Source organism: Erinaceus europaeus, chromosome 12 (genome assembly GCF_950295315.1).
Source record: "Erinaceus europaeus chromosome 12, mEriEur2.1, whole genome shotgun sequence".
In the NCBI taxonomy this organism is placed as follows: domain Eukaryota; kingdom Metazoa; phylum Chordata; class Mammalia; order Eulipotyphla; family Erinaceidae; genus Erinaceus; species Erinaceus europaeus.
The window spans coordinates 81,681,216-81,708,172 of record NC_080173.1 but is presented as its reverse complement, the minus strand read 5'-3'; the positions used below and the strand labels follow the sequence as shown (position 1 = coordinate 81,708,172).

General features: G+C 44.1%; 1 protein-coding gene across 3 annotated transcripts; it reads left to right on the top strand.

Moving 5' to 3' along the window:
• The first annotated feature begins 20 nt into the window (after positions 1-20).
• On the top strand, positions 21-25,481 carry SHPK (sedoheptulokinase). 3 transcript variants are annotated; one of them, XM_007520971.3, is made up of 7 exons: positions 27-352; positions 3,685-3,826; positions 13,736-13,919; positions 14,450-14,602; positions 16,740-16,915; positions 20,358-20,558; positions 23,429-25,481. In XM_007520971.3, exons 1-7 carry the CDS (start codon positions 185-187, stop codon positions 23,839-23,841), a joined length of 1,437 nt encoding a protein of 478 aa, XP_007521033.1. In that variant the 5' UTR covers positions 27-184; the 3' UTR covers positions 23,842-25,481. The 3 variants fall into 3 exon arrangements, with proteins under 3 accessions (XP_060060146.1, XP_060060147.1, XP_007521033.1); XM_060204163.1 differs by lacking the exon at positions 14,450-14,602 and having other exon boundaries at positions 21-352; XM_060204164.1 differs by lacking the exon at positions 20,358-20,558 and having other exon boundaries at positions 23-352.
• Positions 25,482-26,957: the final 1,476 nt, after the last annotated feature.

Sequence of the window (26,957 nt, the reverse complement as noted above, 5' to 3'; positions counted from 1 at the left end):
CGCGGAACTTCGTCCCCTCCACCAATGGGAAGACGAGAAGCCGCCCTATTGAGTGTGGCTTTAAAGAGTACGAGCAGGCCGTCATGCTGAGTGTGACACAGGAGTGCCACGCGAGGCCCCACCTCTGTTCGGGTCAAGTGGACCGCATCCGCTGCAGTTGAGAGCTGCTGAGTGTCCAGCCGTCATGTCTGCGCCGTCTGTCAGTCTCGGCATCGACCTGGGCACCACGTCTGTGAAGGCGGCATTAGTGGAGGCCGCGCCCGGTGAACCCTCGGGGTTTGTTGTACTGGCGAGCTGTGCCCGGGCTACCCGGGCCGAGGCCGCAGCCCAGATCGCGGCCGTCGGGCCCCAGGTGAGGCAGCGCCTCCTCCAGGAGCTTCCCGACCACCCTCTTCTCTACGGAGGTCTCCCTTCCCTTAGACGGGTCTCCCTCCTCCTCCAGCCAGTTTGATCTTCGCCAGTCTGCTGCAACTCTCCCTTGCTCAGACCTTGTCCTAGGAGCTTTCCTACCAGTCTTGGCACTTTTCTTTCTTTCTTTTTTAAAAAAAAAATTTGTTTATTTTTATTTTTATTTGTTTACCAGAGCACTGCTCAGTTCTGGCTTGTGGTGGTGCAAGGGATAAAACCTGGGCCTCTGGAGCCTCAAGCATGAGATTCTCTTTATCCCCGCCCCCAATCTACACTTAAATTTTTTTTACTGTATTTATTTATTAGCCAGAAATCAAGAGGAAAGGGGGTGATAGAGAGGGAGAGAGAGAAAGACACTTGCAGCACTGCTTCATTACTCACAAAGAATTTCCCCGTGCAGGTGGGGACCGGAGGCTTGAACCCGGGTCCTTGCACACTGTAACATGTGCGCTCAACCAGGTGCACCACCACCTGGCCCCTCTTCCTCACTTTCCGACCTTTTCTCAGAGATTGGCCTGTGGCTCTGTATGCCCAAGCTCTCTGCCTTTTAAAACTAATTTTATTTTGCTGTACCCTGATCCAGCATGAATTGCTTTCTTGTCTAATGCAGTCATCACAGGCTGTCTGCTTATTTTTGCAGCTATCAGATACTCTCGACACTTTATAATTTATGCTCAAGTTTGCTCCCTAGGGTTGAGTCTGGCTCTTCCTAGGAAAGAATACAGAATCGGGAGTCCCTTGCCACTCCCTGCTTGTCACACCTGCTCCTTACACTGTGGGTGTTCTAAAGTCCAGAATTCAGTTTGTTCACAGGGCAGAGTCCGGAGTTTCTTCGCAAATTAGATGCAGAATCAGGCCTCACTGATTGCTCCCACTCCACAGGAGCAGAATGTGGACTGAGGAACTCAAAATACTTGATCAGCAAAGGTACCTTCAAGTCAGCAACCTTGGTACCTTGGAGGAAAGCTGTCACGACACATAGAAAGACACTGAAATACAATCAGGGAAAAGATCAGATTGGTAATTTTCCTTTGCAATTACTATTTTGTGAACTCTACAAGATAAAATTGGAGAGTTTCATCTGGGGAAGTTGGTTTGGAAAAGACTATCAGTTCTCAGAGCTGGGTTCCATTAATTCTCTGGGAAAAAGTAGCTCTATGTCCAGTTACTTGAACATATAATCTAAAGGAATTTGCTGTTTAATCTCATGGCTTTAAAAAAAAATTTTTTTTTATCTCAACGTGTTCTTTTCCAAGTTAAAACAGGTGACCTCCAGGACCCCTTCCAGTCACTAACTTTCATTTTTTCTGACCCAAACCCCACTCTCAAGATCTTCGTCTCTTCACAAGCCCTTGTCACATTTCTTGTCTCCGTTCTTCAGAGTTCAGAGTACGTCTTGCTCAGGAGTGTTACAGAGGGTAGAGATTCCATGTACACTGACATTTCCACAGTCTTTCAATATTTGGTTGGGGCACCTGGGTATTTTGTAATGATTGTGTCATTCTCTGGACTATGTATGACACAGGAAAATCAACTCTAACCATGTAGGAACAAGCAACAAAGCCCACAGGGAGTAGGTTTAGGGAGTGCCTTTTTGGTTTTGAGATAGAGCCACTTCTTGAGAACCAGTTCCTCGGCTTCTCGCCATATTCAGCTGGCTGTTATGTGTTTCCATAGGACAGCGTTTACTCCTGCACATCTGGTTTACAGGAGGCTAGTAATAACCTTCCTCGTGTCCTCTGTATGTCATGTTCTGGGACAAACAGCATTGTTGTAATGTTCTGTAGCAGGGGTTCTCAACCTTGACACTTGCTGTTTTGGGCCTTAATTCTTTGTAGAATGTTTATTAGCAGCATCCTTGGCTTCTAACCTACTACGTAGATACTGGTAGACCCTCCCTTTCTAGTTAAGGAACACCAAAATGTCTTCATCTTACCAAATATTGCCTGGAGGAACAGAAATCACCACTGGTATGAGAACCGCTAATCTATATCCAACATCCAGGTGCAAGGGTAGATAGCAGGTGGGGTGGGGGCTCTGCCTTTCCTGCCAGCTTCCTCCCTGCCAGCTGTGTTCCCTCCTCTCTACCCTAACACTTTGCCTCATGACAGACCCTCCTTACAGCATGGCCTTTCTGTGTGCCGTGACGTGTTTACTCAGCCAGGTGCACCACCACCCATCTCCTTAATATTATTACTATTATTTTAATTTCTTTTCCACCCCTAAAAAAATCTCTGTGAAGCTTATACTATTGTATATAAATCTGAAAACAGAGCTTTGATACTTTCCCATTCAAGAAAGCTCCATAGTAGCCTTTAGGAAAAGCCCCGGCGTAAGGATCTGGGTTCAAGCCCCTGGCTCCCCACCTGCAGGGGAGTTGCTTCACAGGCAGTGAAGCAGGTCTGTAGGTGTCTATCTTTCTCTCCCCCTCTGTCTCCACCACCTCTCTCCATTTCTCTTTGTCCTGTATAACAATGACAACATCAATAACAACAACAACAATAACTACAACAATAAAACAACAAGGGCAACAAAAGGGAATAAATAAATAAATAAATATTAAAAAAAAGAAAAGACAGAAACATAAAAAAAGAAAAAAAAAAAGCCCCTTCCTCAGCCTTATCTGCCACTACCCTCTTGCACAGTTGGGTTTTCTCTGGGATTCCTCTTTGTCTGCCTTCCATAGGTGAGTTCTCGTTTCCATCTTCAGGGCCTGACCCTCCTGGCATTTGGGAAATGTTTTACAGGTGGATGAACTAAAAGCCTAAATAGAAGCACATATCAGGGCTCATCCTAAGGTGCTTTTGTCCCTGAAGCTTTACTGGGCTCTGCCTTTCCTGCCAGTCTCCTCCCTGCTATGTTCCCTCTTCCCTACCCTAACACTTTGCCTTGTGAAAGACCCTCCTTACAGCATGGCCTTCCTTCTGTTCACTTGGACTTCCGGTTAGGTTGTCAGTTTCTTTAGGGAAAGGGCAGTAGTGCTTTTGTCAGCTGAAACTGCTCCATGGTGGAAAGCAGAACCCGGGCCATTTGTCCACTGCAGGGGTACCTCACTTGTGAAGGGAGGGTGTGGAATGCTGCTATCACTGTCCTACTCCAAGCCTTGCTAGGGGTGGCACAGAGTCCGCAATTCCCACAGCTCATTCCTTAAGCCACACAGTGGGTTGTAAAAGTGCTCCCAGGTGGAATTTACTGGGCAGTCACCACCTAGAAAAATCCCTTGCCGCCTTAGCCTGCCTGTATGCCCTTGCCCAACGTGTCCTGTTCTGTTCCCAGGGCCAAGAGCAAGATGTGGAGAGAATCATCCAAGCCCTACATGAGTGCCTAGCTGCCCTTCCCCGGCAGCAGCTCCGGAAAGTCTGTGGCATTGGAGTGTCAGGACAGATGCATGGAATCATGTTCTGGAAGACAGGCCAAGGTCTGCTGGGCTCCAGGTTAATCGGATGTTGTTAACAGTGACTGTGGAACAGGATTAGTGCTGTAAGGGTCAGGTTATCCTTCAGAGGAAATAAAATGACCCATGCTGTCTCTCTCTTCTATTTCTCCTGCTCAGCTCTGACTTATGATAGTGCTGGGGGGATTGAACCTGCGACTTTAGAAACTCAGGCATGAATGTCTCTTTGCATAACCATTATGCTATCTACCACCCTTCCTCTCCTACTATATGTACATTCTACATTGTGCAAGTGTGTCACAAATCAATCATGGAGAGGAGTTAAAAGAAAAGTCCTGGGGTCAGATGGTGGAGTATCCAGTTGAGCATATACTTTCCCATACGCAAGGGCCTGGGTTCAAGCCTTTGGTCCCCACCTGCAGAAGGGAAGCTTCACAAGTGGTGGATTAATACTGCATGTGTCTCTCTCTACTCTCTCTCTCCTTCTCCCCCTCACTTGCTCTCTGTCCTATAAAATTTAAAGAGAGAGGAGGAGAACAAGTTCTGAAAAATTCTCAGCAGATTCAGTGGCATGACTTTCTCACAGTTTCCTCTTTACTTATGTCAGGGGCTCAGAGCATCTGTGCTGGCAACCAAGAGGTCAGTATACCTGTAGGAGGTACCAAGAAACTAGAAACTTGAATTTGGGCAGAGTTTTTATTGTTGAGATAATCAAAGACCTTTGTGGTTATTTATTATTTATTTATTCCCTTTTGTTGCCCTTGTTGTTTTTATTGTAATTATTATTGTTGTTGTTGATGTCGTTGTTGTTGGATAGGACAGAGAGAAATGGAGAGAGGAGGGGAAGACAGAGAGGGGGAGAGAAAGATAGACACCTGCAGACCTGCTTCACTGCCTGTGAAGTGACTCCCCTGCAGGTGGGGAGCCGGGGACTTGAACTGGGATCCTTACGCTGGTCCTTGCGCTTTGTGCCACATGCACTTAACCTGCTGCTCTACCGCCTGACTCCCATATTTGTGGTTTTTAAATTATAGGGTAGGGCTGGGGAAATAGCACAGTAGATATGCAAAAAGACTCTCATGCTTGAGGCACCAAAGATCCCAGGTTCAATCCCCAGTACCACCATAAGAGTACCACCAGAGTTGAGCAGTGCTCTGTTAAAAATTAAGTGACTGATTAACTAGATAATTCTAGGGTGTATTTTATTATTTTTTTCCTGCATTAGCTTCTTGGGGCTTTATGCCTATATGATTCCGTCACTCCCAGTAGACTGTCTTTTCCCACCTCAAATAGAGGTGAAAGACAGAAAAAAAGGAGACAGAGAAGGGAGATACTAAAGCACTACTCTAGTGTTTTTTTAAACTTTTTTTTTTTAGATTAAAAAATATTTATTCCTTTTTGTTGCCCTGTTTTTATTGCTATTATTGTTGTTGCTATTGATGTCATCATTGTTGGATAGGACAGAGTGAAATGGAGAGAGGAGGGGAAGACAGGGGGGAAAGACAGACAGACAGACAGATACCTGCAGCCCTGCTTCACTGTTTGTGAAGCGACTCCCCTGCAGGTGGGGAGTGGGGGACTTGAACCAGTATCCTTATGCCAATCTTTGTGCTTTGCACCATGTGCACTTAACCTGCTGCACTACTGTGCGACTCCCTTTTTTTTAAAAAAAAACAAAAAAACTTTGAAACATTTTTATTTTCCACCAGATTACTGCTCAACTCTGGTTTCTAGTGATGCTGGAGATGGAACCTGGTCAAAGCCTCAGTATGAAAGAAAGACTTTTGAGGTGTATCCTTTTTTGGGGGGTGGGTCATTGTCAGGGCTTAACTAATCTGTGCTGACTCTTCTTTAATTCCCTTTTTTGATGAAAGACAAGAGAGACAGAGAGGGAGAGACAGAGAGAAGGAAAGATATTTGTAGCACTGCTTCGCCACTCTTCAAGCTTCCTCCTACCTATAGGCGGGATGGGCTGATTTTTTCCCTTCTAACTAGAGAGAGAGAGAGAAGGAAGGAAGAAAGGAAAGCCATCACAATACTGAAGTTTCTCTCAGTGTTGTGTGAGCCAGGTGTCTGAATCAAGGTCACGACCAGCTTGATGAAGTCGTCACCAGGTGAGCTGTCTTACCAGCTGGGCTGTGTCTTATTTACTAGCTGAGGTGCTAGACAGTGAATTGATTGTCTTCTCTCAGAAGGTCTGTCACAGTGTAGGGAGGTGGCCCGCTCCGTTTAGCCTCCAGGAGAACTGAATCAGTAAAGCAGAAGCAAACACTATGTGCCAGGTGCTGGGCGAAGGGTACTACATCAAATTTTCCCAGCAAGCTTATGGTGTAGGTTCCTACCACTCCACTGTGCAGATGAGAAGCTGAGGTGTAGGGTTATAGTAATATGCTCGTAGAGCAGCAAGTGGAAACTCCAGCTTTGAGCCAGGTCTGTCTGCTATCAGATACTGAGCTTTCTTAGAGTCCACAGGCAGAGCCACTACTCCAGCCTGGCCGTGTGCAATATTGAGTTTTCAAAAGCCTCTGGGCAGACAGAACTACAGAAAGACACAATGACTCACCGATAGGATGCACTTCCTGAGAGCATGTTAGCTTTCTTCTTCTTCTTTTTAAGATTTCTTTATATTTCTTTCTTTTTTTTCCCTTTTGTTGCCCTTGTTGTTTTTTATTGTTGTTGTAGTTATTATTGTTGTTGATGATGTCGTCGTTGTTGGATAGGACAGAGAGAAATGATGCCGTTGTTGTTGGATAGGACAGAGAAATGGAGAGAGGAGGGGAAGACAGAGGGGGGAGAGAAAGATAGACACCTGCAGACCTGCTTCACCACCTGTGAAGCGACTCCTCAGCAGGTGGGGAGCCAGGGGCTCGAACCAGAATCCTTATGCTGGTCCTTGCACCACGTGTGCTTAACCCGCTGTGCTACTGCCCGACTCCCACATGTTAGCTTTTTGTAAGAAGTTGTAAGCTCCCCTTACTCTAGAACTTTTAAAAAATATTTATTTACTTATTCCCTTTTTGTTGTGCTTATTGTTTTATTGTTCTAGTTATTATTGTTGTTATCATTGTTAGATAGGACAGAGAGAAATGGAGAGAGGAGGGGAAGACAGAGGGGGAGAGGAAGATAGACACCTGCAGACCTGCTTCACTGCTTGTGAAGCGACTCCCCTGCAGGAGGGGAGCTGCACTTTGTGCCACCTGCGCTTAACCTGCTGCGCTACCGCCCGACTCCCTATAGAACTTTTTTTAATTATAGAAAACTTTATGTAAACACAAATGTAAGAGTAGTATTAAAAATATTTACTTATTATCAAAAGAGAGATCCACTGCGCCACCTCCCAGGCCCTGCAAAAGAGAGATCAGGAGGAAGAACTGGAACATCACTCTGGCACAGGTGATACCAGGGGTCAAACTCAGGACCTCATGCTTTCAAAAAGCTCCAGCCCCTGTGTCATGTCCTGGGCTACAGGAGAGTAGTATTATGAACATCCACATTCCTGTATCTAACAATGTATCACCATTTGACTGCAGGTGTTCTAGGTAGGATTTGCTTGTCTATTTTGGGGGCTGAAGTCAAGAAGATAATGAACATTGAGTTCACCGTTCTGCCTGGGGAATCAGTGATTCTGTGTGCCCTGAGCCAAGTGAGTGGTGACTTGCTTGTCAGTCACGAGACTGGGGCCTGGTGGTATCTCCTCAGATCAGCCTCTAGGGTGGACCTGGGTAACTGGAGAAACAGAATAATTGCTTCTTATTTCCTCCCTCTTGACTGTCTCTTCTCAGGCCTGCTGGGACCACAGAAACTGTTTGGTTCTGAACAGAAGCAGAAGGCTGATTAGGGTGTTAGAGCTGACCTCTCAGAGGGAGTCTAAGTTGTAAAAGCTTTTTAAACTCCTTAATTTTGCATTAATGACAATAAATGTCCTTTTAATACTAAAACCTTTCCCGAAGAGGACAGTAGAGGTCTAATGATTGTGGTCTGGTTGCACGCCTTCCTTCGTGCCCGTCTCCCGGACTCTGTAACAACCACACAAGCCGTCATCCACCTCACTGGAGAGAACTGCTTAATATTTCATTGAGCCAGCTTGCTTGCCTTCTTGTTTTGTTTTCTGTTTCTGGGAAGGAGGAAAGCCACTGCTTGATGATGATTATGATGCTTGCTTAATAGAGTTGAGTGAAGTCCTATTTAGGATCAAGTTGTTCTGATTTTAATGATTGTTTGAATTTAGATCGGTTTCAGTACTTACAATATGTAAGACTCTGCCCCATGGGAGACATAGCATTGAACAGACAAACCTGCTATCTTCCAGGGCACATTCAACACAGTCTACATAAATGGCACCAGTAATCAGAGCAAAACTAAGTGCTTTAGCGAGAGCACAGACCAGTTAGAGTAGAGGAGAGGGAGTGACTAGTGTCTTCTGGGAGACTTGTGGTTATGCCTGTTTCCAGACTCTATTTTCAGACTCAGTAAGAGCTGGAGGGAAGTGAGGAGCATAAAACAAAGCTAACAGACAAGTAGCAGTCTGGGGAGAAGATACATCCAGTGCATAATAGATGAAGAATGGATATGAGCACACAGAAAGAACTACTAATCAAGAAAGGACAAATGGCACTGTGAAAAAGTAGGCAAAGGGTCAGGACAAGCCATTTCTGGAAGAAGAAATACAGAGGACTAATAACCATAAGAGAAAGTCCTCAGTATTATTAGTAGTTGGAGAAGTGCAGATAAAAGCAATGTGAAATCATTTTGTACCCACTGGATTGCAATATATATATGTCAAAGTTTGATAGTGTAAAGAATTGGGGGCCTGGGCAGTGGCATACTCAGTTAAGGGCACATAGTATGAAGTGCAAGGATCCGGGTTCAAACCCCAGCTCTCTACCTGCAGGGGGTACTCCTCAACAAACAGCAAAGCAGGTCTGCAGGTGTCTATCATTCTGTCTCTCTTCTCCTCTCAAATTCTCTTTGTCTTATTAAATAAAATGGAAAAAGTGGCTGCCAGGAGCAGTGAATTTCCCAGTGATAACCCTGGAGGCAAAAAAAAAAAAAAAAAAAAGTCAAGAATTGGCAAGAGGAGTGTAGAATAGATTTTTTTTTTTAATTAAATTTTTTTAAAAATTTCTTTATTGGGGAATTAATGTTTTATATTCAACAGTAAATACAATAGTTTGTACATGCATAACATTCCCCAGTTTTCCATATAACAATACAACCCCCGCTAGGTCCTCTGTCATCCTTCTTGGATCTGTATTTTTTGGTGCAATATGCCAATTCCATTTCAGGTTCTACTTGTGTTTTTTTTTTTTTTTTTTCTGATCTTCTTTTTCAACTTCTGCCTGAGAGTGAGATCATCCCATACTCATTCTTCTGTTTCTGACTTATTTCACTTAACATGAATTTTTCAGGGTCCATCCAAGATCGGCTGAAAACGGTGAAGTTACCTTTTTTTTTTTTTATATAGCTGAGTAGTATTCCATTGTATATATATATATACCACAACTTGTTCAGCCACTCATCTGTTGTTGGATACCTGGGTTGCTTCCAGGTTTTGGCTATTACAAATTGTGCTGCCAAGAACATATGTGTACACAGATCTTTTTGGATGGATGTGTTGGGTTCCTTAGGATATATCCCCAGGAGGGGAATTGCAGGATCATAGGGTAGGTCCATTTCTAGCTTTCTGAGAGTTCTCCAGACTATTCTCCACAGAGGTTAGACCAATTGACATTCCCACCAGCAGTGCAGGAGGGTTCCTTTGACCCCACACCCTCTCCAGCATCTGCTGCTATTACCTTTTCTGATGTATGACATTCTCACAGGAGTGAAGTGGTATCTCATTGTTGTCTTTATTTGCATTTCTCTGACAATCAGAGACTTGGAGCATTTTTTCATGTGTTTCTCAGCTTTTTGGATCTCTTCTGTGGTGAATATTCTGTCCATGTCCTCCTGCCATTTTTGGATGGGGTTATTTTTTATCTTGTAAAAAATTAAAAAAAAAAATTGTTTATTCCCTTTTGTTGCCCTTGTTGTTTTATTGTTGTAGTTATTATTGTTGTTGTCGTTGTTGGATGGGACAGAGAGAAATGGAGAGAGGAGGGGAAGACAGAGAGAAGGAGAGGAAGATAGACACCTGCAGACCTGCTTCACCACTTGGGAAGTGACTCCCCTGCAGGTGGGGAGCCAGGGGTGGAGAATTGGTTTTATTAGATGCCATTGCTGATAGTGTAAATTTGCACAGCTGTTTTGGAGAGAAATTCAATGGGACCTATTAAAATTAAGAAACTGCCAAGGACCTATTTGCATTACTTTGCAGATGGTAATATGTGTACTCTACTGCATTTCCACCACCCAACCTATAAAACTTACTCACTTCTTTTTTAATAGTTATTTATTTTTATTTCATTTGATAGGATAGAGAGAAATTAGGAGGGTAAGGGGAGACAGGGAGAAAAGGAGAGAGGAAGAGAGACACCTATATCCCTGTTCCACTCTTCTTCAAGTGTTCCCCCTGCAGGTGGGGGGCTGGGGACTTGAACATGGCAATGTATATGCTGAACAAGGCGTGCCAACTTACTCATTTCTCAGTGAGAGGGGGAGAGAGAGCTCACATGAGAGAGTGCCAGAACATTACTTGGGCATATACACAGCTGGGGCTTAATCGCAGAAGAATTATCAGGATAGGCAGACAAAAAATTTAAAATCAGTGACCCTGGAGGTGGTTCAGTGGATGAAGCATTGGACTCTCAAGTATGAGGTCCTGAGTTTGATCCCCAGCATCACATGTGCCAGAGAGATGCTCTTTTTTTTTCTTTCTCTGTCATTAATAAAATAAATAACTTAGTCTTTTTTCTTTGTTAAATGGTGAGGAGTTATGTTTATTTCTTATTAATGGGTTTCAGTTTGATTCCTACCAGGCCTGAACCCAGTAAATTAGTCTTTAAAAAGGAATTAAAAAAAAGTTTTTATTTATATTATCTTTATTTATTGGATAGAGACAGTCAGAAATCGAGAGGGTAGGGGAGATAGAGAGGGAGAAAGAGAGACACCTGCAGCCCTGCTTCACCACTTGCAAAGCTTTCCTTCTATTTAAAAAAAATTTTTTTTACATTTATTTATTTATTTATTTATTTATTTTCCCTTTTGTTGCCCTTGTTGTTTATCGTTGTTGTTGTTATTGCTGTCGTTGTTGGACAGGACAGAGAGAAATGGAGAGAGGAGGGGAAGACAGAGAGGGGGAGAGAAAGATAGACACCTGCAGACCTGCTTTACTGCCTGTGAAGCAACTCCCCTGCAGGTGGAGAGCTGGGGGCTCGAACCTGGATCCTTATGCCGATCTTTGTGCTTTGCGCCACCTGCGCTTAACCCGCTGAGCTATGCCTGACTCCCAAAGCTTTCCTTTTGTAGGTGGGGACTGGGGGCTCGAACCCTGGTCTTTGTGCACTGTAACATGTGCGCTCAACCAGGTGCACCACCACCCGGTCCCTAAAAAGGAATTAAAAATTTTTTGATATGAACATTAAAAGTCATAAGAAGAAGGATGTTAATAAGGAAACAGTAAGTGAATATAAAAAGAATCAAGCATAAATATTAGGTATGAATCAATATAGCTGTTGAAATAAAGCACTAATATTTGGAATTATACCAGACTGATCAGAACACTGAAGATTCAGATAGAAGCACTACCATCTGAATAAAAGGAGACCCAGGAAGGGAACAAAACAAATGTGGTGGTTAAGCACACGTGGTGCAAAGCACAAGGAATGGTCTAAGGATCCCGGTTCAAGCCCCCGGCTCCCCACCTGCAGGGGAGTTGCTTCACAGGCGGTGAACAATAAGAAAACAACAAGGGCAACAAGGGAATAAATAAATATAAAATATATTTTTTTATGTTTCTGTCTTTTCTTTTTTTAATATTTATTTATTTATTTATTCCCTTTTGTTGCCCTTGTTGTTTTATTGTTATAGTTATTACTATTGTTGTTATTGATGTCGTCATTATTGGATAGGACAGAGAGAAATGGAGAGAGGAAGGGGAGATAGAGACGGGGAGAGAAAGATAGACACCTGCAGACCTGCTTCATCGCTTGTGAAGTGACTCCCTTGCGGGTGGGGAGCCAGGGGTTTGAACTGGGATCCTTACCCAGGTCCTTGCACTTTGTGCCATGTGCTCTTAACCCACTGTGCTACCACTCGACCCCCAAATCTTTTAAAAATATTTTATGGGACCGGGTGGTGGTGCACCTGGTTGAATGCACATATGACAATGTGCAAGGACCCGGGTTCAAGCCCTCAGTCCTCACCTGCAGGGGGAAAGCTTTGTAGTGCTGAAATAATGTTGCAGGTGTCTCTCTATTACCTCCTTCCCTCTGTATTTCTGGCTGTCTCTATCCAATAAATAAAATAAAGATAATAAAAAAAGCCTTTAAAATATTTTCTGTTTTAATTAGTGAAAGTAAAAGAACAAGAGGTTTAAGAGCAGAGAGACGTGCAGAAGATGTTTCCAGAGATAATAAACTAGCGCTGGGGAGATAGCATAATGGTTATCCCCTAGATGGTTAGTCATAGTGGCTCACCCCAAGACATTCATGCCTGAGGCTCTAACGTCTCAGGTTCAATACCCAGCATAAACTACCATAAACCAGAGTTGAGCAGTTCTTCGGTAAAAATAAGTAAATGAAAAAAAAAAAAAGTGAAATAAAGGTATGTGGTGAGACCTTAGTACATTTGATGCCTAAAAGTCAGTTAGTAGTCAGGAAACTAGTTGAGCTGGTAGAGTGCAGGACTTGTATACCGAAGACTCTTAGCTTGAGTCCAAGTGCCAGGTGTGCAGACGTGGTCCTCTGGCTTTCCTCTGTCTCTCTCTAGTTCTCTCATGAGTAAAACAATAAACAAACAAACAAACAAACAAAAACCCACAACCTTAAAACTAACTAGCTAAGACCAAAGGAAAAGAAGAAACTTGTCTAGATAGTATCATGACGAGGGGTGGAAGATACAGAGACATGGAAAGTTGAGACTGTGTCAATCTTCTGATCTGATGGGGTGGGGGATATACAGTATTGACTTTAAAAATTGGGTAAAAAGAACTCTAGAAGAGGGTCAGGGAGACAGCTCAGTTTATTAGACATACAGCTTGTATGGGGTCCCGTCCCTGGTTCTACCTTGTTCCAGAGTTGAGCAGTGCTCTTGTCTCTCTCTTTCTCTTCTGTCATAAAAATAAATAAATAAATAAGGGCAGGGGTAGATAGCATAATGGTTATGCAAACAGACTCTCATGCCTAAGGCTCCAAAGTCCCAGGTTCAATCCCCTGCACTGCCATAAACCAGAGCTGAGCAGTGCTCTGGTAAAAATAAATAAATAAATAAATAAATAAATAAATAAATAAATAAATAGGACCAAGAAGTCATCTCAGTGTGGCCACAGGGTTTGGCTGTGCAACCATCTTCTGGCTTTTGAAAAATAGGTATGGACAACTGTTTGGGTAAATGTGCAGGGGAGGGTGGGCTGGGCACTGTACTTCGAGCCACTGGGCATCATGCCACTTGAGGACTGTCCTGAATCACTGGACTTTTAAACGTGAGGTTCCAAGTTTCATTCCCAGCACTCTTCCCTCTCCCCCACCTCCCAACCTCCTCCTCCTCCTTCTCTCCCTCTTCTCCCTCCTTTCTCTATCTTTCTCATACATAAATGTGTCTCAAAAAATATCATCTGAAAACAAGCACTGAAGAAACAGGGAGTAAGTGCGGTGCCTGGGGCCACACAGCTGTTGGTGGTCAGTCTAGGCGGCACCGTCCTGGGGCAGGTGTTCTGCCTTGTGTCAGTGATGAAGTCAGCTGTAACTTCACTAGCAGAGTAGAGTAGTCTTAAGATCATGATCGTGCTGGTCAAGTGCTCTTTGCTCTGTTTTGGTAATTTCCTTTTTATTCCAGGCTGTGAATGGACAGAGGGAGGAGTGAACCCCGTGTTTGAACCCAGAGCTGTGAGCCACCTGGTAACATGGCAGGATGGGCGGTGTAGCAGTGGGTTCCTGGCTTCTCTGCCCCGGCCACAGTCTCATATCAGTGTGGCCACAGGGTTTGGCTGTGCAACCATCTTCTGGCTTTTGAAAAATAGGTATGGACAACTGTTTGGGTAATAAATGAGGGTGGGCTGGGCACTGTACATCAAGCCACTGAGCATCATGCCACTTGAGGACTGTCCTGCAGGGAGTGTGGCCTGGCATAGGGTACAGTGATAAGAAGTAGATTTGGTCTAGAACTGCTCCATTTCACAGAGATTTCTTTACTGGTTATCCCATTCTAAGCCAGAGAGAGGAAAGGAGGACACAGAGGGCAAGCAACCTGCCAAGGTTCATGTAACGAGTTCATGGTGAGGGCAGGGCTGCTGAGAATAGGCGGTGCCCTGCTCTCTCAGGCACAGTGCTTTGTCTCCTGGCGCTACTCTTCAAGACCAACTGTGGCCACTCTTGCCTGGAGTAACTAGAGGTCCTCACTTTGAGAAGTCCAGCTGTAGTGTGTGGGGCTCTGGCTGCCTCCTAACTGTGCCATGTCTGGTTAGGTACAGTACATACATTGAAGTCAACGTCAGAACATTTTGAACTATTTGTGGGGTTTTTTGTTTTTTGTTTTTGGTATGGAAAACAGCCCAGAATTCCTGAAGTCCTACAATGCAGCTGGCACCATCCATGACTATGTAGTCGCTATGCTGTGTGGTTTGCCAAAACCCCTGATGTCTGACCAGAACGCTGCTAGCTGGGGATATTTCAACACCCAGAGTCAAAGCTGGAACTTGGAGATGTGAGTATAACATTGCAGGCTGGCTCCGGCATGAAGTAAAGAATCTCTAGAGCAAGAGCTTCCATGGGACCTTCACCTCTGGGAATGGGAGAGGATTCCTAGAGGCTAGAAGCTAAATCCCAGCACCCACCTGCCTGTTCTGGTCACTGTTGGTGGGTGGGTTAAAAGAGCACCACTCACTTCACACGGCCCTACTTTTCCTCCACAGCCATCCGGACCTAGGGTGGGCGCCCTGGTTCTCAACAACCCCAGGCCCAGCCTACAGATACAAAGAACAGCTTTCATTCTTTAATATATTTAAAAAATAAGATCAAGAAATGGAAGTTGTAGACCCGATGATATGCCTTTTAAATTATCTTTTAAACAATCATTTACCTTTTCAGGTCCAGAAGTCCAATCCTCTGTATGTTCACTTTCTTCAGGGCCTAAATTCTGTAATAAGACAAAAAGCACCTGGTAGTTCAGGTAAAAAAGACTTTGTAGCATGTTTTATCAATGGACAGTCTCATGTTCACTAACCCTGAGTGATGAATGCATTTGTATTTAGGAGACCTGTGGATTTGAGTTTGGTTTAGTCTATACTAACCAGCTATGACTTTGTGTTGAAACCGCACTCCCTCCCTTTTCAGAGTATGTTTCCTCAAACAGAAGGAACTGGACATCATTGGTAACTGGTTCTTGTCTAATCCTTCCTAGTCATCCCTGTGTAAGCTGCTTTTTTTTTTTTTTTAACATTTTTTATTATCTTCATTTATTTATTGGATAGAGACAGTCAGAAATCGAGAGGGAAGGGGGAGATAGAGGGCTCGGGAGAGAGAGAGAGAGAGAGAGAGAGAGAGACCTGCAGACCTGCTCTACCACTCACAAAGCTTTCCCCTTGCAGATGGGGACCAGGTGCTTAAACCTGGGTTCTTACACATTGTAACATGTACACTCAACCAGGTGCACCACTGCCCGGTCCCTGTAAACTGTTTTTTTTTTTTTTTCCTTCTGTGTAAGGTCAAACTTTTCATACTATGTGCGCTTAACCCAGTGTGCCACTGCCCAGTTCTAGGCCATACTTTTCAAAGTCATTATCTATTCTTAAAAAACAGGGAGCCGGGCAGTGGTGTAGTGGGTTAAGCGCACGTGGAGGAAAGCTCATGGACCGGCATCAGGATCCCTGAAAGCACACGGACCAGCTTCAGAATCTCCGGTTCCCCACCTGCAGGGGGTTCGCTTCACAGGCAGTGAAGCAGGTCTGCAGGTGTCTATCTTTCTCGCTCCTTTTCTGTCTTCCCCTCCTCTCTCAATTTCTCTCTGTCCTGTCCAACAACGACAGCAATAACTAACAATAACAAAAACAATGACAATAAACAACAAGGGCAACAAAAGGGAATAAATAAAGTTTTAATAAAATGAAGCAAAGCAAAGCAAAACAAAAGAAACTCAAGCCTCTGACTCATGATTAAAAAAAACACACACACACACACACACAAAAAACCAACAACAATATCCCAAAGAAATCCTGTAAGAAAACAGTGGATTCTAGCCTCCCTCCCTTCTTCTACTTATTTATTGCCATCATATTTTCTTGATAAAGACAGGGAGAAACTTAGAGGGGAGGAGGAGGTGGAAAAGGAGAGAGAGAGAGAGAGAGAGAGAGAGAGACCTGAAGCACTGCTTCATGGCTTCTGAACGTCCTCTACTCACACACACACAGGTGGGGACTGGGGACTTGAACCTAGGTCCTTGCACATGGTAATGTGTTCCCTCTTTTGGGTGTGCCTTGTCCCGTATTCTCCTTTTTTGAATGTGCATCCTACAGTGATTTTCATTTTATTTATTTATTTTTTAAACATTCAAATCATTTTATCTGGGAGATAATGGTTTACATTACAGTTCTTGACACATGGGCACAATTTCTTTTCTTTTCTTTTTTTTTTTTTTTTACCAGAGCACTGCTCAGCTCTGGTTTATGTAGTGCAGGGGGATTGAACCTGGAACTTTGGAGGCTCAGCATGAGAGTCTCTTTGCATAACCATTATTGCTATCTACTCATACCCTTCGAGTGCTTTTCTTTGTTGAGTTTTCTGGAACCAGCAAAACCCAGAAAACAGAGGACTGGCTAAATACAATACCTATTTTTGTTTTGCAGACTGAGAGCCTCAGGCTTTCCCATCCATCTGCTCCCAGACATTAGGGAGCCTGGCAGTGTTGCTGGCAGAACTTCCCTTTCCTGGTTTGAAATCCCCAAGGGGACACCAGTGGGCGTGGCTTTGGGTGACTTACAGTCTTCTGTCTACTCCTGTATGGCACACAGAACAGATGCAGGTAAGTCTTTCTCTTCTGTTTTTATCTGGGTCCTGTAAACCCCAGCTCTGCATGAGGGTCCAAGGAGCACATAACAACTAGTAGCCGCAACATCCTGCTATTAGTATTTTTATCCCTATTATTATTATCTTAAAATATTTATCAATGAAGGAGGAGGAGCAGGAGGAGAAGAGAGTGAGAGTCAGAGCATCAGTCTAGCACATGTGGTGTTGGGAATGGAACTTAGGACTTCATGCTTGAGAGCCCAGTGCTTTGCTCCCCAGCTACCTCCCAGGTCTTAACTGTTAATATTTTATAAATTTTTGTTTATTTTTTAAATTAAATTTATTTTTTTAAAAAATATATTTTTTAATTTTAACTTTATTTTTGAGAGAGATGAAGAGAGAGAGAAACACACACAGAGAGAAACACCAGAGCACAGCTCAGCTCTGGCTTATGGTGGTGCGGGGGATTGAACCTGGGACTTGGGAGCCTCAGGCATGAGAGTCTGTTTGCATAACCATTATGCTGTCTCCCCCGCACAAATTTTTGTTTATTTAATTTATATTCATTTATTATTGGATAGAGACAGAGAGAAATTGAGAAGGAAGGGGGGAGATAGAGAGGGAGAGAGACAGAGAGACACCCACAGCCTTCTCCACTCATGAAGCTTTCCCCCTACAGGTGGGGGCCGGGGTCTTGAACCTAGGTCCTTGAGCACTATAGTATGTGTGCTTAACCAGATGTGCCACTGCCTAGCCCCTTCAATCATTATTTCGTTATAATGAAAAACATACTGATTCCTAAGGAAGAGCCAGAGCTCAAGGAGCTTCTAACCCTGTGTGGTCAGCTTTTGACTGTACCTTTCCTCTAGCGCCAGGTGAGGGGAATGCTTTTGTCTAGGTGGCTGGTTTTTGTGTGACTCCACAACCCACCGCCCTAGACAGATAAGCAGATGAGGGTTTTACCTTTGTGTGTTTGTCAGTGAAAGTTCTGTCTGATCGGATTAGAAGTGCATACTCTTCTGTATTGAGGACTAAGAGTCAGAGCAGGTAGAGGCAGGAGTCCAGAGCAGAGTTGGAAATACGTGTTAAGGGGCAGATAGTAAATAGTTTAGACTTTGAGGACCACATAATTTCTTTCTTTCTTTTTAAAAAATATTTATTTATTTATTTTCCCTTTTGTTGCCCTTGTTATTTTTTATTGTTGTTGTAGTTATTGTTGTTGTTGTTATTGATGTCACTGTTGTTAGATAGGACAGAGAGAAATCAAGAGAGGAGGGGAAGACAGAGGGGGAGAGAAAGACAGACATCTGCAGACCTGCTTCACTGCCTGTGAAGCGACTCCCCTGCAGGTGAGGAGCCGGGGGCTCAAACTGAGATCCTTAGGCTGGTTCTTGTGCTTTGTGCCACACGTGCTTAACCCGCTGCTACTGCCCTACTCCCAGGACCACATTATTTCTATTTACTTACTTACTTACATATTATTGGATAGAGACATGAAGAAATTGAGAGAGAAGGGGATGATAGAAAGGGAGAGAAAGACACCTACAGCACTGCTTCACCGCTTGTGAAGCTTTCCTCCTACAGGTGGGGACCAGGGGCTTGAAGCCAGGTCCTTGTGCACTGTAACATGCACACTCGACCAAGTGTTCTACTTCCTGGCCTCTGTTTCTGTCTTAACTACTTAACGCTGCTATTAGGACATGAAAGTATCTATAGCCAACACAAAGGAATAGGTGTAACTATGTGCCAAGGAAACATGATTTGCAGATGTGGGCGTGTGAATTTCACATCATTTTCATGTGTTGAGAAAATCTACTTTTGGTTGCTTTTCAGCCATTTAAAAATGTCAATCTATCTTCTGAGAATGTAAAATGATGCAGTCCCTTTGGAGAAACATCTGGCAGGTCCTCAGTGGTTAACTATGCAGCTACAGTTTTCCTTGAGGTACACACCCAAGAAGACTGAAGATGTGTGCTAAAGCTTGGACACAGCTGCTCCCAGCAGCATGATTCCTAACAGTCAAAAAGTTGAGATATCTCAGAGTCCATCAACTGATAATGAAAAAGTGTAGTATAACTACATACATAGAAAGTAGTAACCAAGTGCTGATAAATCATGCTGTGTGAGGGGCCAGGTGGCAGTGCACCTGGTTGAGTGGACACATTATAATGCGCAAGGACCCAGGTTCAAGCCCCCAGTTCCCATCTGCAGAGGGAAAGCTTCACGAGTGGTGAAGCAGGGCTGCAGGTGTCTCTGTCTCTTTCCTTCTCTGTCTTACCCTCCCCTCTCAGTTTTTCCTTGTCTTATCCAATAATAAATTAAAAAAAAAATTTTAATGGCAAACCATGTGAATCAAAATGAGAAAAAAAATAAAAGAACCTTATGTTATCAACACCCCCCCCACTCCATTTTTTCTTACCTGAGTTTTTGTCATAATCTAAAATAAGGGTAAGTGTGAACTTAAACCCCTGTTGACATGTAATTTTGTAAAAAAAATAAATAAATAAAAATAAAAAATAAAGGCCTCCCCCTCCCCCCCCCAAAAAAAAAAGTGTCATGATACTTGTCTCACAAGGCAGTTGTGTAAAATGAGTCTGTCTTTTTCCTTCTACCTGGTAGTTTTCTCCTCCATTCTCCGATTCCAGTTTGGGGTCGGTGGTCTGTGCTCAGTTGTGCCATGACCATGGGCAAAGTCAGTCAGTTTCCCCTGAGAGGCCAGGTGAAGGGCATACTGCTTCTGGTTTGCAGTCATGGTAAAAGCTTGATGCGGCATTAACGAAACCTTATTGTGTTTCCGAGACTTCTTTTCACTTTCCTTGCTTCTGACCCCACTGAAGGTGGGGAAGTGGAATGGCAGCCTCAGTTGGTTTGACCCACAATATACTGAGAAGACTTTTTTGGCCTGACATCATGAGATGGAGGAAGAGATTTGTGGAATGACACACAGGCTGTAGTCTTGATCTAGAGGTGTGATCCAAGACAGAAGTTCTAGTGACTAGTCTCCAAAGTCACACATTATTATTTCTTTTTTTTCAATATTTGTTTATTCCCTTTTGTTGTCCTTGTTTTATTGTTGTAATTATTGTTGATGTCGTTGGATAGGACAGAAAGAAATGGAGAGAGGATGGGGAAGACAGAGAGAGGGAGAGAAAGATAGACACCTGCAGACCTACTTCACCGCTTGTGAAGCGACTCCCCAGCTGGTGGGGAGCCGGGGGCTCGAACCGGGATCCTTATGCTGGTCCTTGCGCTTTGCGCCACCTGCGTTTAACCCGCTGCGCCACCGCCTGACTCCCACATTATTTTTTTATTCTCTTCATTAGAAGCAAGTCATAGGCCACTCCCTAGAAGAGGAGGGAACTAGGCGTTACCTCTTTGAGTTCTCCCCTTGCCCGGTTGTGATTTAGGACTTCTGAGTTAACCCAACGGGCCTAACATCTGCCTTCTCTGGACCCCAGTTCTCAACATCAGCACTTCAGTTCAGCTGGCCGCCTCCATGCCTTCGGGATTCCAGCCAGTGCAGATTCCAGACCCTGCAGCTCCCGTCGCTTACTTCCCGTACTTTGACAGGACCTACTTGGCGGTGGCGGCGTCTCTCAATGGAGGCAATGTGCTGGCCACGTTTGTCCACATGCTGGTCCAGTGGATGGCGGATCTAGGTATGGTGGAGCCCTACCGTGCTGTGTTCTCTGTTCTTCTGTCTGTGTGGTAGTGTCGTAGAGCTGAACATGCTGTTGTTGATGTCTCAGGCCCAGTCAGGGTCCAGAGCATTTCTTCCATCCTTTAGGAATCTGGGCTTGTAGTTATTTTATTTTATTTCATTTTAATTTAAATTTCCCAGAGCTCTGGTTTGTGGTGGTGCTGAGGATTGAACCTAGGAATTTGTAGCCTCAGGCATGAGAATGTCTTCATAACCATTATGCTATCTACCCCTACAGTCTTGTTCTGCTGAGCTGCCATCACCACTACTACTTCTATTATTATTTTTATTCCAAGAGACACTTTGCCCCTACACTATCACCCCCTTCCCTATCAATTTCTCACTGTCTCTATCCAGCAAATAAATTAAGATAAAAAATTTAAAAAAGTATTTATTATTGGCCAGAGACAGAGAGAAACAGAAGGAAGAGGGAGATGGAGATGGAGAGGGAGAGGGGAGAGAGAGGGCAAGAGGGAGGGAGGAAGTGAGAGAGAGAGAGAGAGAAAGAGAGAGAGAGAGAGAGAGAGAGACTGACCTACAGTCCTGCTTCACCTCTTGGAAGCTTCCCCACTGCAGATGGGGACTGGAGGGTTGAGCCTGTGTCCTTGCTCACTGTAATGTATGCACTGCTCAGACCCATACATATATATATATATATAATATATATTTAAAGATTTGTTTATTATCAGAAAGAGGGGAGGCAGAGAATGAGAGAAGAACACTACCCTGGCACATGTGACACCAGGAATCAAACTTGGAACCTCATGTTTTTTTTTTTTTAATATTTATTTTATTTATTTATTCCCTTTTGTTGCCCTTGTTGTTTTATTGTTGTAGTTATTATTGTTGTTGTCGTTGTTGGATAGGACAGAGAGAAATGGAGAGAGGAGGGGAAGACAGAGAGGAGGAGAGAAAGACAGACACCTGCAGACCTGCTTCACTGCCTGTGAAGCGACTCCCCTGCAGGTGGGGAGCCGGGGTTCGAACCGGCATCCTTATGCCGGTCCTTGTGCTTTGCGCCACCTGCGCTTAACCCGCTGCGCTACAGCCCGACTCCCGGAACCTCATGTTTTTAATTCTCTTTTTTTTTTTTGTAATTTTTTTTGTATTTATTTATTTTCCTTTTTTTTGCCCTTGTTTTTTATTGTTGTTATTATTGTTGTTGTTGTTGTCGTTGTTGGATAGGACAGAGAGAAATGGAGAGAGGAGGGGAAGACAGATAAGGGGAGAGAAAGAGAGACATCTGCAGACCTGCTTCACTGCCTGTGAAGCGACTCCCCTGCAGGTGGGGAGCCGGGGGCTAGAACCGGGATCCTTCCGCCAGTATCTTATTTTTAATTCTAACCCTATAGTCACTGTGCCACTGCCCTAAGCCACAAGTAGTGGTAACTCTTAGCAGCTGTTGTGCTTAAAGAGAATTAACTTTAATCATTATTTTGGTTTGGGGATCAGCTTTTACCTGGAACAATGTGTAGTGGTGAGAACATTGTTTAGGAAGGTTGGAAGGAACTGGCTGGTGCAACCCACAGGCATGGATCTGAGGGCACTGAAGCATTTGGGCTTGTGGTCTTAGCTCTTTCTGCCTCCTTGCCCAGACAAATGGGCAGTGTGGAGGTCAGCAGGCTCTGCAGACCTTCTGGAGCCTTGCCTCCCCCTGGGTTTTGTATCCTCTGGAAATGTGAACTGAGCAGGAATTTCGGTATGAAGGGGCAGGCAGGCTATACTGGCTGACTGGACTCATACTCAGTAATTGAGATGCTTTTTTTTGCCCTTTCTTGGTGCTTTCTTGACCTTCTGAGGTACCCTGGTCCTGCTGGACTCCAGTCTTTATTGCTTGGAACCTGTTCACAAAGCTTTTATTTCTTGAGTATCTTCCTCTACCAAATTCAGTCTGTACTTTTTTCCCTGCTACTCTGATGTCAGTTTTCACTCTGTATCTGCCTCCAAATAGGTGTCGAATTCTCTTGTTCATTGTTGTTACCTCTCCTGTGCTTTTTATCCTTGTCACTTATTTTTGTAATTTTTCTTTTGATATGTTATCATTATTAATTAATTTATTTTTAGTTATACAGGTAGATAGTAATAGGATACAGAAAGACACACATAGAGAGAAGGTGAGAGAGAAAGAAATAAAGAAGTGGGGAGTCGGGCGGTAGCACAGTGGATTAAGCACACGTGGTGCAAAGCACAAGGACCGGCATAAGGATCCCGGTTCAAGCCCCCGACTCCCCACCTACAGGGGAGTCGCTTTGCAAGTGGTGAAGCAGGTCTGCAGGTGTCTATCTTTCCCTCCCCCTCTATGTCTTCCCCTCCTCTCTCCATTTCTCTCTATCCTATCCAACAACGATGACAACTATTACAATGACTACAACGATAACACAAGGGCACAAAAGGGAATAAATAAAAAAATATTAAAAAAAGAAATAAAGAAGTGAAAAGATATTGTATTTACTGTTGAATGTAAAACATTAATTCCCCAATAAAGAAATTAAAAAAAAAAAAAGAAGTGAAAAGAGACCACAGTACTAAAGCTTCCTTCAGTGAGCTATTTTTTTTTCCACCCCTCTTCTGATATTTTAATAGGATTTCTAGAGGAAGACAAAAGCTACTTATATTTATTCTGCCACTGGAAAAGCTTGCTGGGTCTGGGGCGGAATGAAATTAGCTAGACTGTGTGAGTTCTGAAGCCTGGAGGCAGCCAGGGGTCACTTCTATTTGGAAAGGAAAAACTGCCTCATCCTACTGCCCTCCTAGAGCTCTGGGTTGTCTCAGCCTGCAGCAAGGAGGTTTATGAGCTCATACTGCAGTGTCTTCTCTTATTTCTGGCAGGGTTGGAGACCGAAGAGTCCACTGTGTATTCACGGATGATCCAGGCAGCTACACAGCAAAAAGACACCTGCTTAACCATCACACCAACAGTTTTGGGGGAGAGACACCTACCAGACCAGCTGGCTTCAGTGACCAGAATCTCTTCTTCTGACCTCTCCTTGGGACATGTGACTCGGGCCCTCTGTAGAGGCATTGTACAGAACCTGCACTCAATGCTTTCATTTCACCAGCTCAAAGAGTGGGGTGTGGAGCGGGTGATCGGGAGTGGGAGTGCGCTGTCCAGGAATGAGGTGCTGAAGCAGGAGGTGCAGAGGGCTTTCCCTTTCCCAGTGTCATTTGGGCAGGATGCGGATGCGGCGGTGGGGGCAGCTCTTGTCATTCTCCAGAGAGACTTCAACCAGAAGGAACCTTAAGCAGCAAAAATTTCACCTGAAGGATAACTGCCAATTTTTATCAAGTCAAAATTTCTGACATGATCTGGGGCCATCCTTAAGCTCTGTTGGTAACTTTTAAACAATGCCTGTGTGAGGATACCATCTGGAGTAAGAACCTACCTTTAGGAAACACTTTATTAATTTACCTAGAAGTTGCCACCCAGATCCCAAATCAGTTCCTCCTGAAAGAGACTCAACTGAGAGCTGGTTGCAAATGTCAATGTAGAAAAGGAAAGAAGAAGAAAAAGAGAGAATGGAAGAAAAGGAACAGCATCCTGGCCAGCAGACTCATTTATGATTCACTTGTGATTCAACTGTAGACAAAGAAAAATAAACGTAAACTTCAGATACTGAAAATCTGGTGTCTGTGGACTCCAAGTAAGAAAAGAAGAACTGGGGAGTCGGGCTGTAGCGCAGCGGGTTAAGCGCAGGTGGCGCAAAGCCCAAGGACCGGCATAAGGATCCCGGTTCGAACCCCGGCTCCCCACCTGCAGGGGAGTTGCTTCACAGGCGGTGAAGCAGGTCTGCAGGTGTCTATCTTTCTCTCCTCCTCTCTGTCTTCCCCTCCTCTCTCCATTTCTCTCTGTCCTATCCAACAACGATGACAACAACAATAATAACTACAACAATAAAACAACAAGGGCAACAAAAGGGAATAAATAAATAAAATAAAATATTAAAAAAAAAGTTAAAAAAAAAAAAAAGAAAAGAAGAACTGCTCCCACTCCACACTCAGCTTTTAGGTGGATTATTTTTAGGGACATTAAGCCCAGGCTTGGGTCACAGGGTCTGTTAGAAAAGTCTTTTTTTTTTTTTTTTTTTTTTTTAAGTAAATAGTATCGTGTGGCTCTGAGGTCCCGTGGCCAATCTTGTTTTCTCCTGGCCATATGTGATGCTTAGCTTGGGTAAGGAAAGACCCAAGATCCAGGAACCAGGCTGGCTCAGGGGAAGAGGAAGAGGAAGATGCTGACCTGGCATATCTACTTTTTTTGCTTCCCATCTCAAGGAGAGTCTGCTGCACTGGGACTGCGCGAGGCCCTCACAACACAACTGACTTGAAGGCATATAATAGTGAAGAGAAGGTGGGTGGCATGACCGGCAAGGAGGCTGCCACCATTCACGCACGTTGTTCCCAAGAGTCTGACCAGGTCCCAGCAGGAGCCTTTTTCAAGTGTGCTTGCAACATGTTTTTGCTCCACATCCCTGGAAAGACTTCCAAGGGAAGGAATACAGTCAGAAATGTTTCTACCAGAGGGGATGGCCCATCTAATTAGAGAAGACACATTATCCCCAGCTCTTCTTTCAGTTGGTGTGGGCCTAGCTGGTACATCTGGCATTCCTGGTGTGCCGAAAAAGCCTCATTTGAGCCCATTTTTCCTCAAGTGACCCTAGGCATGACCAAGGAATGGCTTGCAGGAAGGAGTCACCACCATTGCAAGTGCTTCTAGACTCCTGAGGGAGATCCCAGGCACAGGCAGGCCTGACTCCAAGGCACCTGGACAAGCCATGGCTATTGGGGAAGCAGGTTTTTAAAAATTTTTAATAAATTATCAAGATTATCAAAAACGTTTTGATTAACATACCTGATTTTACTGATTAAATTTCAGATGCCAAAGATCTTTCCAAAGCCTCATTGTTTTATTTTTTTACTTTTATTTATAAAAAGGAAACACTGACAAAAACCATAGGATAAGAGGGGTACAACTCCACAGAGTTCCCACCACCAGAGCTCTGTATCCCACTCCCTCCCCTGATAGCTTTCCCATTCTTTATCCCTCTGGGAGTATGGACCCAGGGTCATTATGGGGTGCAGAAGGTGGAAGGTCTGGCTTCTGTAATTGCTTCCCTGCTGAACATGGGTGTTGACAGGTGGATCCATACTCCCAGCCTGTTTCTCTCTTTCCCTAGTGGGGCAGGGTCTCTGGGGAAGCAGGGCTCCAGGACACATTGATGGGGTCGCCTGCCCAGGGAAATCAGGTTGGCTTCATGGTAGCATCTGGAACCTGGTGGCTGAAAAAAGAGTTAACATATAAAGCCAGACAAATTATTGATTAATCATGAACCTAAAGGCTGGAATATTACAGATGAAGATTTGGAGGTCTCCATTTTGGAGATAGCTAATAGGCCTGTTTTAGTCATATTCCAAAGGACCCATGACTAAACTAGTTTTTTCCTGAGCCTGATATCTGATACACAGGTGGACCCAAGTTATTGTCTGGGGACATGATATCATGGCTGGAAAAAGAGCTAGAACACTACATCAGGGAAGAGAGTAGTTCCCAAATATGGGAAAGGTGTCTAAATACTGTTGACTATCCTTGTTGCTTTATTAAAGCACACCATTCTGCTCTGAGAAGAGCAGAATGTTTAAGTGGCAGCACAGCTGCACAGCTGATTGGCCCTGGATGAAGCATCATTTGTGGGTTGTCCTGTAGAAGAGCCTCACCCCATGGTTCTACCTGTCATTGCAGATTACTCAGGAAAGCCATAACATTTTCTCTAAGCCAGAAGTTCAGACACTAGCATTTTTGAGTCCTTGGGGAAGGCTCTGTAGAGGCCAATTGATGATAACTGTGCATCAGGAAGAACTAGTTTCTGACTTCCGATACACAGCCTGTCTTGCAGTCTCAGGTGCTATGGATGAAATCTGCAAACACAGAAATTGGATGGGAGTGGCCGAGGAGGTGACACAACAGATAAAATGTTAGACCTGGGGAGTCAGGCGGTAGCACAGCAGGTTAAGCACAGGTGGCACAAAACACAAGGACCAGCATAAGGACCCCACCTGCAGGGGAGTTGCTTCACAGGTGGTGAAGCAGGTCTGCAGGTGTCTATCTTTCTCTCCCCCTCTATCTTCCCCTCCTCTCTCCATTTCTCTCTGTCCTATCCAACAACGACAACATCAATAACAACAACAGTAATAATATAACAAACAACAAGGGCAACAAAAGGGAATAAATAAATAAATATTAAAAAATAAAATTTAAAAAAAAGTTAGACCCTCAGGCATGAGGTCCTGAGTTTGTTCCCTGGCACCACATGTGCCAGAGTGATGATTTGCTTCTCTTTTCTCATTAATAAATAAATATATATTT